This window comes from Salmo salar, chromosome 04 (assembly GCF_965601325.2).
Source record: "Salmo salar chromosome 04, fSalSal1, whole genome shotgun sequence".
Classification (NCBI taxonomy): domain Eukaryota; kingdom Metazoa; phylum Chordata; class Actinopteri; order Salmoniformes; family Salmonidae; genus Salmo; species Salmo salar.
Window position 1 is genome coordinate 89,835,613 of NC_138294.1, and position 12,888 is coordinate 89,848,500.

Sequence of the window (12,888 nt, forward strand, 5' to 3'; positions counted from 1 at the left end):
CATATAAGGCACACACAACAGCTACCGGTGGTTCCATGATGACAGAAAACACAACCGTGGGACGAACTAGTGACACATTTCTGGGCAAGGGCGGCGTCCATTTAAAATGTATTCATTCTTCTCTCGCCCCTTGCCCTGCAAGTGTCAACTCATCATTCGTCATGATATGTCATCAGGGCGGCAGGTAGCCTAGCGGTTAGACCGTTGGGCCAGTAACCGAGCGGTTGATGGTTTGAATAATCAAGCCGACCAGGTGAAAAATCGGTCGATGTGCCCTTGAGCAAGGCACTTAACCTTTATTTGCTCCAGGGGCGCCGCACTACTATGGCTGACCGTGTAAAAACAACCCATTTCGCTACACCAGCAATAACATATGCTAAACACGTGTATGTGACAAATACATTTGATTTGAAGTGTCCACTTAATTTGAGGGGAGAGGGTGTTTTTTACATGTTTGGAATGCACCCTTTGAATTCGGACTGCAGTCAGAGGCTTACCTTTAGTCATGTGATTTACAAGAAGAGTGTTTGGGTGGGGTGGTCACATGTATTACAAGAAAGAGAGATTTGGTCAAAGACAATACAGTATGAAGATAAGCTAAAAATGATTATCCTATTCAAATCCGCGACTACACTTGTAGGTGATGTCATGGCGACGTTGGCTGTCAAAGCTCAGGCGTAGAAGCAAGTCATCGGGTCTAATGGTCATCTTGCGCCGAATTGCGCATGTGCAAGCAGGAAAATCAAAGGTAGTCCTTCGATATAAACTTGTTTTTGACTAAAATTAAAACGTGTCAGTTTATTACTTTCACGAGATTGGTGAAATAACATGTTCAACTACTTAAGAAATTGTCTCGAATCTAGGTTTTGCCTTTTGATTTTGTGAAAATGAACAACTAAGGAAGATATTTTCACTTCTCTCATTGACTTCTCAAGCACCAAATCCCTGCCTGTTCTGTTCAGTCTGTTTCACAAGCGTTCCTGGAAGTCTCGCGATGTTGCACCTCTGGGTTTAGAAACTCTGTGATTTGGTCTATAAAACAGGGTGTCACTCCCGGTCTACATCTTGGTAGAGATACATCCCGACCTATGGGCTCTACTTGGCTTCTATTTTGTACATCTACTTGTGATTTCTGTCTGGTTGACATCCATCGGAAAGCTTCGTTGATTTAAGGTAGGCTACTAACCCTTATTTCATTTCGATAAGCCTAAATGGTTGCTAAGCAAAACCTTTACTGTCCAATCATTAAAGCTACAATCCGCATTTGGTGAAACTGGCACGTCCGTTTGGGATATTACAACAACGAAGTTACTTCAAAGGAAGAACACCTTTCTTCCATCTGACACAACTGTCTCCTGCGTTTCATCACTAAAACAATATCAAAGGCGCTGTTTCACCAAATGTAGCTTTAATTCTAGCTATAATTGATAGTTGAGAAATAACATTGTCCGTCCCACCACTTATTGTGGTCCGCAGCTGAGGGATGGGGCTAGGGAAATGTAACCCCTCTCAAATTCAAGACGGTGCTCCAGATGCCAGGACTGACAGTCCATGACATCTGCATTATAGTTTTAACCATCTTTTGAATCTATACATAGCTTTTTTATATTTATAAACAATGGAGTAAAATAAGTGTCTTTTTCCCCATTAGAACCCAAAATAAACAATCGTAGTAATAAGCTCATGACGTATTTATAAGTTATATTCTTCAAATTGCTGGTTATACTGTGTCATTAATTTAAATGTAATTATATATATTTTTTTAAATATGTATGTACCAATCCCGGACAATAGCTGTAATAATGTGTATGCTTTATTGAACAAAAGAGAACCATCGCGCTCTCCCAGAGGCTTGGCTGGTGCGTAAAACCCGCTGGTGTAAGTTGTCGCATAAATCTTTCTTCATTATTCTATGTTTTTGTAATTTTCACTGCATCAGGGATAGCGCACACAGATGTGTCGGCTTTACAGCCTTCAGTGTGTAGTGACAACATCTGTAAAGAAACAGATGAGCAGCAGGTGCTTCTAATCAGGGTTGCCGCTTATCTGCCCTTCTGGGATGTGGCTTTTCTGGTCTACCTGTATTCAAATGAGTCAAAAGAAATACAGAATAGTAGGGGATGGGAGCGGGCACCAAGGTCAACTCACAAATCAGACAGTACAAAATTACTGCTTTGCGAGCAAAAGCATTCACTGTCTATTTTTGTTGTTATTTTCATATCATCTCTAAGAAAGTCAGAGACCAACAAGCGAATGGGTGGAGACTGGTCAAAAGATCGAGCGGATAAGGCAGAGAGAGACCTCGATCAAGCCAAAACTGAAAAACAGAAAGTGGAGGAGGAAAAGAGGAGGATTGAAGAGGAAAACAAGCAACTCCTTGCGGAGAAAGTGAGAATGGAAACAGAAAAAAAGATGGTAGAAAAACGAAGACAGGAGCTTGAGATCCAAAGACTAAAATTAATAGAACACAATAGACAGCGAGAGAAGGATGAAAGGACCAGGATTAAGCAGGAAAAAGAAAATGCAAAAGGAGATCACAGAGCTGTATAAATGTATTCAAATATTGAGAGACAAGGGCATAAACAGTTAATTTATCCACAATGAATTATTGGAGAAAGTACACAATCATTGTATACTTTTAATATCTACAATTGCACTGCCTGTTTTATTTTCCTCAAATGATGTGCTTAAAGGGATAGTTCACACAAATGACAATGATTTAATAGCCATGTTAGCAGTCTTTGGTTTTGTTTACCTGGCTGCTGCCATCAAATGCTTTTCAAAACCAATGCCTGTCAATATCTGAGAATCTGTAGCTTTGCAATAAATAGATTCTATTGATGCCTTGTTGCCGGATCTCTTCTGACACAGAAAAATCCACACATTTTATTCAGGATTTATCACTTGCGCTATGCACATTTTAATGACTAAAATAAACTATCCAATATACTTTGCTAGGCAGTAGCAGACACTGCAAGAAGCCCCTGGTGTGACTCAGAGTCTACTGTGATTGGTAGAGATATAACACAGTGGACCACTCCTGTCCCTTAACCCCCACCTCTACAGCACCGGTTAGATGTCAATGTCATCACTCAGTAAAACACCTCAGCATAACACCGCAAATATGGATACTCCAGAATTTCTTCTGAAACAGGCAAAAAAAAGTGATCAGGTTGAGTTAGTAGTGAATGAGGTGGAGAGGGTAGAACAGCCAGAAAGGCAGTGCAGCAGCAGTTAGCTGCAGGTTTGGCGGTAGCTAACTAGTCCCCTTCAGCATAAGGGTAGGCTAATGCTAATAAGTGAGCGTTAGGTTTCAGTATCCTAAAGGTATTGGATGTCAGTCTGAGTTATTTAGCAGTATATTTAGTGAATGGGCAAGCTAAGAATGTTGATAGAAGTCATGATATTAGGAAAAGTAGTTATTTCCAGCAAGTGTATTTGATGGGTTTCGTTTCTGTAGCTAGCTGAGAACGAAGAGATGAGTAAATGTTTTTCTGACTGAAGCACATATCTTCTGACAGTGACACAGCGCCCCCAGTGGACTGAAGGTGAACTTCACTACAACATATTTAAACCTTTATAAAATGAGCAATGCTGAGGTAGTAGAACTAATGAAATGAATCATAGGTCTTATAACCTATATCATTCTACATGTAAACATGCTTTGCTCGTGTTATTTCCATATAGTCTATGTGACTATTTGTGAAGAACTGCCCATTATTAAATTGGTGAAATAATGTAATTGTGCTTTTATTTTTACTCTTTATTCATTTAGCTACTTTTTCTATTGTTGCATTTTTGAGAGGTGAACCTGCAAGAAGGGGGAGGGCAGCCAGAAAGAGGGGGGAAAGATGGTCAGCCTTGCGATTATATTGTACAGTGAACAAAACATGAAATACATAGGCCTTTAAATTGTGTCCTCAAATGTTACGTAATGGTAGAATTGACGAGGTCTGATAACTCATTCCATTCCACAAGTCCATTTTTCTTTGGCTCAAGTCTCTTTATATTCATATAGCCTAGGGGGCTATGTAACTTCTTGTCTGTCGTGTTTGGAGTTGTGTTGCGTTATGTGAACATTTAAAATGTTTCTTTACAGTTGAGTTGACCTGTCTGTATACTAGGATAGGGCTGTAACGGTACAGGTATACCTACCAAACCGTTGGGCACGGGGACCTTGGTTTGGTCCGCACTGTGAACCTGAATGAATACAAAAAAATATTTCAACTAAAAATGAAAACACTAGGCCTATAGGCTATGCCTACGCTGGGTTGAATGCCATTGTCCTGTGAGTAAAGCTGAAAAAACATTGTAGGTTATTCTGTTAACATGTAAACCATATATAGCTTCCAAATACATTTTCAAAACTCCTGTGAATATCATCTAGAGCGCTGACTGACAGTCCTTCTAGAATTTGAGGGTTACCAGCCTCATCAAAAAGCTAAGCTGTATGCCAAAACAAGAGGTGTGGCTGCTGTTTTGCTGAAGAACAAATCCAGAGTGTAGAGAAACTTCTGTATTTTCTACTCACATTTGTAATATATGTCCTCTATCTTTTTCAGTTTGGTACATTACTTAAGTCAACTTAAGGTGGATTGTTTTAATTAAGACTGTATTATGTCCACCAGAAAACCATCAACATGTTCAGTGTCTTTGTTTTTTTCCCCCAAAGAAATAAGAGCACCAATCGTTAGGGCTCCAGAGTCCTCTTCCTGTTCAGAAAGAACAACAAGACTGGAGAACAAAGATGTGAATGACTCAAATGTTTGCATAACATACTGTATCAGTGATAATTTACACACGCTGCATTGTCTGGGCAATGAGCAAAAGAACTATGATTTTTATGTTGACAGCCATATTATCTGTTGCAATTTTCTAATACCGGGGCTGCTGAAGTAACCCCAGTTCTGATATGTTTTCAGAACACTGAGTCATGTCTGACTCGGAGACCATCGAGCTAGCCGCTCTGGGCCGACCCTTCCAGCTGGGGATGCTGTATGACTGTCGTAGAGATGTCCTCATTCCAGGTACAGGAAACTATTCCTCTTTGGTTTGGAGGTAATCAGTGTGCATCATCTTGAATTCATTGACAGTGTTTCCACCACTGAGTTGGATAGAGGGCACACTGTTGTAGCACAGAGAACACCATTGAGGGCTTTCACCATTTTAAAGTAGTTTCTACGGATTTAGGAAGAATCAGCAGGAGGGGTCAGCCAATGAATTGCACTCCTGAACAGACATTCCATAACTGCAGATGTCAGTAAATCACCAATCTTGGCTTTATACCTGTTCAGACTATACTGTACACACTTCACACAGTAGGTGGTGATATGCACCTTTTCAGTTTATTTACAAACTGCTAATACACTCATAGAAGTTGAAGACATTGGGGACATAATTGTGAACATAAGCAACCATTTAAATTTAAACAGTTTCTCCAGCTCAAAATGAGTCTCAGCTAATTAAAATTGTTGATTTACTTGCGCGTGACAGAATGCTAAATTGTAGCTGGTCCCATCAGATAATATCCTCTCTGGGCTAGGCGGGACGAATTCGTCCCACCTACGTAACAGCCACTTTAAGCCTGTGGCGCGATTTTCAAAACCTTAAAAATCCTATTACTTCAATTTCTCAAACATATGACTATTTTACAGCTATTTAAAGACAAGACTCTCGTTAATCTAACCACACTGTCCGATTTCAAAAAGGCTTTACAACGAAAGCAAAACATTAGATTATGTCAGCAGAGTACCAAGCCAGAAATAATCAGACACCCATTTTTCAAGCCAGCATATAATGTCACCAAAACCCAGAAGACAGCTAAATGCAGCACTCACCTTTGATGATCTTCATCAGATGACAACCCTAGGACATTATGTTATACAATACATGCATGTTTTGTTCAATCAAGTTCATATTTATATCAAAAACCAGCTTTTTACATTAGCATGTGACGTTCAGAACTAGCATACCCCCCGCAAACTTCCGGGGAATTCGCTAACATTTTACTAAATTACTCACGATAAACGTTCACAAAAAGCATAACAATTATTTTAAGAATTATAGATACAGACCTCCTCTATGCACTCGATATGTCCGATTTTAAAATAGCTTTTTGGTGAAAGCACATTTTGCAATATTCTAAGTACATAGCCCAGGCATCACGGGCTAGCTATTTAGACACCCGGCAAGTTTAGCACTCACCATAATCATATTTACTATTATAAAAGTTTGATTACCTTTTGTTGTCTTCGTCAGAATGCACTCCCAGGACTGCTACTTCAATAACAAATGTTGGTTTGGTCCAAAATAATCCATCGTTATATCCGAATAGCGGCGTTTTGTTCGTGCGTTCCAGACACTATCCGAAATGGTAAAGAAGGGTCGCGCGCATGGCGCAATTCGTGACAAAAAAATTCTAAATATTCCATTACCGTACTTCGAAGCATGTCAACCGCTGTTTAAAATCAATTTTTACGACATTTTTCTCGTAGAAAAGCGATAATATTCCGACAGGGAATCTCCTTTTCGGCAAACAGAGGAAAAAATCACAAAGGCGGGGGCGGTCGGGTCATGCGCATAAGCCCAGAGTCCCTTGATCGGCCACTTGAGAAAGGCGATAATGTGTTTCAGCCTGGGGCTGGGATGACGACATTCTGTTTTTTCCCGGGCTCTGAGCGCCTATGGAAGACGTGGGAAGTGTCACGTTAGAGCAGAGATCCTTAGTAAAAGATAGAGATGGAAAAGAAGTTCAAGAAATGGTCAGACAGGCCACTTCCTGTAAAGGAATCTCTCAGGTTTTGACCTGCCATTTGAGTTCTGTTATACTCACAGACACCATTCAAACAGTTTTAGAAACTTTAGGGTGTTTTCTATCCATATGTAATAAGTATATGCATATTCTAGTTACTGGGTAGGAGTGGTAACCAGATTAAATCAGGTATGTTTTTTATCCAGCCGTGTCAATACTGCCCCCTAGCCCTAACAGGATAACATGGCATAAGTTAGCGCTATGCTATCCTCACCAGTTGGCAGCGATTATATTCTGTCTGATCCCTCCAGAGGACCCAGATTGAATTATCTAATCCTTCCTTAACCCAAAGGAAGTATCTCCCAGTTGACTACTTCAAATGGTGAAAGTCCTGAATGGAGCTGCCCATGCTAAAACAGGCTTTTGGGCAATAAAGTCCTCTATGATGCTGTCACAGAATCGGCCATTGCAGAGAGAGATTAGCTTTCTGGTGCATCTCTATGGTTACCAGAGAGTAAGAAAAGCTAGAGAACACACTTGGGACAAAAGAGTTATGTCATGCAGGTTGTTTTTGAAGTGTTCATATTGTAGTAATGCTGTCAATGACAAAGATTACCCTTTTTTTTCCTTCTGAGAGTGTAATGTGGCACTATTTGTCCCTGTAGGGGAACATTCTAGATAGAGTTCTATCTCGAACCTTTCTGGTTCCAAATAGCACCCTTTATTTGGTACCCAGATTCTATTTGACCTGAAAGAAGCTTCAGATAGAACCCATTTCCAGACTGGTTAAAATGGTGCTACAGAGCATTCTTTACTTCTGAGTGGATAGGAGGTGTAGGTTTTCTAATTATGGGTTGACACCTAGAATGTTTACTTTGAATTAAATATTTACCTTCAATTAGTTATTTGAATTAAACCATGTTTACATATAGAAATATTTACACATGTACACGTTGGAGTATAATTTTCACAATAAACGTTCTTTGGTCATTCTCTTTAAACTGCAGGTATCACTCTCTGGGATTCTGAGATGCTGCAGAAACACATCAATGTCCGTCCACAGCCGAACACTGACTTCAAAATCATTGCTTCAGACTCAAGTGAAGCCAAGTCAGAAGCTTTGAATGTGTCTGCATCTCTTGAGGCCAGTTTCCTTGGTGGCTTAGTCAGTGTGAAGGGTTCTGCTGAATTCCTACATGACAAAAAGACCTCAAAGCGTCAGTCTAGGGTTTCTTTGCAGTACCGTACCACCACTCGCTTCGAGCAGTTGACCATGGACCACCTGGGGGCAGGAAATGTGAAATACTCTAATGTCTTACAAGAGGGCTCTGCAACCCATGTGGTGACTGCCCTGCTCTATGGAGCGCAGGCCTTTTTCGTTTTTGACCAAGATGTTTCCTCAGGAGAAAACCACCAGGACATCCATGGCAACCTGCAGGCCAAAATAAAAAAGATCCCTCTCATATCAATAGAAGGGCAGGCAAATTTGAAGATGAGTGAGGAAGAGCAGAGAGAGGCCAATAAATTCAACTGCACTTTCCATGGTGATTTGGCTCTAGAAAACAACCCTGTCACATTTGAAGATGCCATCAAGGTGTATGTTGGCCTGCCACGTCTGCTAGGGGAGAATGGAGAACATGCTGTGCCCATGACCGTCTGGCTATATCCTCTCAAGAACCTGGACTCTGCAGCTGCCCAGCTAGTCAGGCAGATCAGTGTTAGCCTGGTGCGTCGCGCACAGCGAATCATGGACGGACTGGACAATACTGATGTACAATGCCAGGACATGATGAAGGAAGACATGGCTATCAAGTTCCCTGAACTCAAAGCCAAGCTCAACAAGTTCAGGGACTTGTGCTCAGAGTACAAGCTGGTGTTCCAGAAAGGTCTCTGCAAGGTTCTTCCCAACATAAGAGGAGGAGGAATGGAGGAGGAAGAGCTGATAAAAATTATCAACAGCAAAGAACGTTCTCCATTCCAGAATAACCTCATGATCACGTACCTGGACGACAGAGAGAGAGAGATGAATGTTCTCCGCTCTTACCTTGACATAATGAAAGAGGTACAAGTTGTGTACTCAAGCAGTGAATTGGATGGAATAGTGCTTGATAAAGCTAATGATTATGTAGTGTGTTTTGCATTTTCCTATTTGAAGGAGAAAGAAGAGTATGTGGTAGACTTGGAGAACTACTTGCTGGAAGAATCAAAAAGTGATTTTTCACTGATACCTTACAATCCCAACGCAGCCGGGAAGTCTGCAGCAGAAAAGTGGTTTCGCTCGGGGGAGGTAACGACCCTAACTAGGCAAACCATAAATCTGTTCCTAGACTTCAAAGATTCAAACAAAGGCAGAGAAAATCTTGCATTCTGCATTGCATCATTTCCAAACAAACACCTCACTGTTTCCTCCATCCATGTCTATGAAAGAGGGACACTTTTGAGTGCACAGTTTGAGCTGCCATCAAAGCCAGGTGTTCCCACCATCAAGAGTCTGGAGCATGACTGTGTCCACTTGCAAGTCAACCCTCCCAACCTTGGTGTTACCTCTATGGAGTCGTACCAGGTTTTGTACCAGGCTGAGCAGGCTGACTCTGAGTGGACCGAGTTCAAATCGGATGCTACAACTAACCAGGTCACCATCAGTCGTTTGGACCCTTACAAAAAGTATCGCTTTAGCTGCAAGGCAGTGTGCAGACCTGGTGTGAGCCTCTCCAGTGACTGGACAGAATACTTCAGGACCCGCCCATGTAGCCCCCCTGGACCACCCACAGAGAAGAGGATAGAATCGGGAAGTATCAGAGTGAACTGGGACATTCCTACCATGGTGGGAGATGATGTTGAAGTCATTGGTTATGTGGTTGAATACAGAAAGGCTATAGACAATCAGATGTGGCACACCATCAAACGCAACACTAGAGATAGTACACTGGAAGGACTTGAAGCTGACACTGCATACAGCATCAGAGTCTCTGCTAACTGTGGCAAAGCAGGGAATAGTCTACCCAGTCCTGAGATTGTGCTCACTACCCTTAGTGTCTCTGATGCCCAACCGAAGACAAGCAAATCAACAGGAGCAAAAGGTGAGGAATTCCTTAAAAAATCCCAGAAGGTGGAAAACGGCAACCCATCAATCCACTGGCTGAATCTAGAACAGAAGTTAGGTGTAAAGCAAAGTTTTGACCAGTACACATTTGGGAGGAAAGTTGAGCAAGGGAATAACAAGGTGATATTGCTTCTGGGGGAAACCGGTGCAGGAAAAACAACTCTGGTTAATGTCATGATAAACTACATCCTCGGGGTAAAGTGGGAAGACCGTTACCGCTTTAAGCTCATCCATGAGGTGACCAACAAGTCACAGGCTGAGAGCCAGACTGTGGTTGTGACATCATACGAGCTCTACAACCAGCCAGGCTTTCAGATTCCTTATTCTCTGACCATCATTGACACACCAGGGTTCGGAGACACCAGAGGAATGGCTCAAGATAAATTGCTCACCCAGATGTTGAAGGATTTCTTGTGTAATCCTTTAGGGATTGATCACATCGATGCAGTCTGCTTTGTAGTGCAGGCAACACTTGTTCGTCTCAGTCCTTCCCAGAGATACATCTTTGATTCCATCCTGTCCATCTTTGGAAAGGATGTTGCTGAAAGCATCCTGATGCTTGTGACATTTGTTGATGGGAAGCAAATACCGGTGCTAGAGGCCATCAAAGCTGCAAATCTGCCTTGTAAGAAAAACAAGAAGGGGCTACCAACCCATTTCAAATTCAACAGTTCATTTCTGTTCTCAAAGGAGACGGAGAGCAGCTCTGAAGATGATGATACTGATGATGATCATAAGGCCCAGTGTCCAGAGCAATGGAGTTCAACTTTCAAGGAGATGAAGACATTTTTCCAAGCACTGGAAAGCATTGAGAGTAAAGATCTGACCCTGACAAAGAAAGTTCTGGAAGAACGTGAGCTTCTGGAGAAGACATTGACACACCTGACCCCTCAGATCACAGCAGGTCTGTCAAAGCTAAGTGAGATCAAAAGCTTCAAACAATGTCTGGAGAACGAGGACGAGAACATGAAACAGAACAAAGATTTTGAATCTGAGGTAAATGTGCTGCAGGTGAAGAGAAGCAAATTATCCCAAGACTTTGCAACAAACTGCAAGATATGCAATTTCACATGTCACACCTGCTGTTTCCTCCCAAATGAGGATGAAATCAAAAGTTGTGCCGTGATGGATGATGATGGCAACTGTACCATATGTCCAGGAAAATGCTCTTCCACTGACCACGACAGGGAAAAAGTCTTGTTGACATATGAAACAAAGACTGAGAAAAGGACTATTCAAGAACTGAAGGACAACTTCATGAAGGCATGGGACAAGTCTAATGAAACCAAGGAGATGCTGGATAAACGTGAGGATGAGTTTCATATGATCAAGGACTCGCTGATGAATTTGATCAAGCAGTCTTCTGACTGTCTCAAGAGACTTAATGATGTTGCCCTGAAACCAAGCTCTCAGTCCACTGTGGAGTACATTGAGATACTCATTCGCACAGAGGAGGACGAACGCAAGCCAGGCTTTGAGGATCGGATCGTAGAGTTGAAGAAAATGAAGGGAGAGCCTGAGATTCTGGATAAGATTGCAAAAGGAGAAGATTTACTCCCAAATGAGCGAAAATTCATGAATGATAAAAAGGATAGTCGGCAGGAGGTTCCAACATAAGTCAGGGATGTTGTCCTGCTAACATTATCCGGAAACAAAATTGGGTCTCTATTTGAACATCAAGCTTCCCAATATTGTAGGAACGTTTGCGTTTGTTGGGAAGATCCAACTGAGATGTGGGGTTAATTGGATTTGTAAATAAAACTCAGCCTTGTGTAAAGCCGTATGTTAATTTGTCCACCTCAAAGTAACTGAACAAAAATGAGGGCCTAATTTAGATCTAGATTAAATCAGAACTGCATAGCAAATCATTGGTTTTGTTTAGGCAATGTCAGAGGTGCAGGGCCGGCCCTCCCATTAGGCAAGATTAGGCGGCACTTGATTTTGGGGTGGCATTTTGACAATTGGCTGCTGCCCTCCAGCGCCCCTGATCGGCTACTACATCGCCAGCGGCACCCCAGCCACCAGCTCATAGCGTTGCTGCAGGTCCCGCCCCCACCCCATTCCCGCTTCTCCTGAAGTGCAGTCCCACTATCCTTGGTAGCTATGTTGACGTGTGTGTTTTATGTGGGATTATCCAATTGTGAAACAATAATAAAAAGGAATCTGCCAATGAAATTATTGCATTGTTTTGTATTTTGTGAGTGACAAAGACGATTAGCGATTAAGGCAGTAGCCTAACCTAGCCTGTTAACCTTAGCTAGCTACTACTAGTGGATTTAATTTTAGCTAAAAGTAATCTATAGAGATTTGAAACAATTTGCTACCATGTCTAAGAGACGACAACTACCAGGAAGCCTGTGTGGAGAATGACAAGAATAAATAAATAAATATCTTATATAAGTGTTATTGTAATTGTAACAATTATGTAGTCGTGCCATGTATGATAACAGGTGGCATATTATTAATAAGAAACTCGGTTTCCTACTATAGGTAGTTGGCTGCATAGTGATAGCAACATTGTAACTCTCCGATGCAGGGGTTAAAGTGAAATTCCCTTCTGCCTGGTAAGGGACTTCCTATATGTGCCCGCGTGCACCAAACATTTTTATGGGCATAATCATAGAATTACATGTACAATTGGAGCTTATACGTTTGTGTTTACTGAGTAGAGTAGAGCCAACTGAGATGTGGGGTTCATTGGATTTGTATTAAAACTCTTAGCCTTGTCTAAAGCCTTATGTTAATTTGTCCACCCCAAGGTAATTTAACAAAAATTAGGGCCTAGATTAAATCAGAACTGCATAGAAAATCATTGTTTTTGTTCAGGCTATGTCAGAGGTGTAACTGCATCAAATCTCTGAGTGGCTGTTCTTGTGGTCATTGTCACAAAGCCACACCCATCCTACCCATGTTAGAAGTTCAGAAGGAGAAAGTGTAGGCTATATAGAAATAATGACACATTGAAAATTATTAAATGAAAGAATAAGGATTGATCTCATCCTAATGGAGGTGTACTCTATATTACAACACACAT

The 12,888-nt window shown here is 41.6% G+C and overlaps 1 protein-coding gene and 1 long non-coding RNA gene across 2 annotated transcripts; both read left to right on the forward strand.

Moving 5' to 3' along the window:
* The first annotated feature begins 889 nt into the window (after positions 1-889).
* Positions 890-2,841, forward strand: LOC145878681 (uncharacterized). Its single transcript, XR_014392230.1, has 2 exons — positions 890-1,173; positions 2,232-2,841. It is a non-coding gene; the product is annotated as an uncharacterized LOC145878681 (long non-coding RNA).
* A 1,739-nt stretch (positions 2,842-4,580) lies between these two features.
* Positions 4,581-12,016, forward strand: LOC106592145 (uncharacterized). Its single transcript, XM_082973824.1, has 3 exons — positions 4,581-4,749; positions 4,923-5,027; positions 7,759-12,016. The coding sequence occupies exons 2-3, from the start codon at positions 4,934-4,936 to the stop codon at positions 11,469-11,471; spliced, it is 3,807 nt and encodes a 1,268-aa protein (XP_082829950.1). The 5' UTR covers positions 4,581-4,749; positions 4,923-4,933; the 3' UTR covers positions 11,472-12,016.
* The last annotated feature ends 872 nt before the right edge of the window (positions 12,017-12,888 follow it).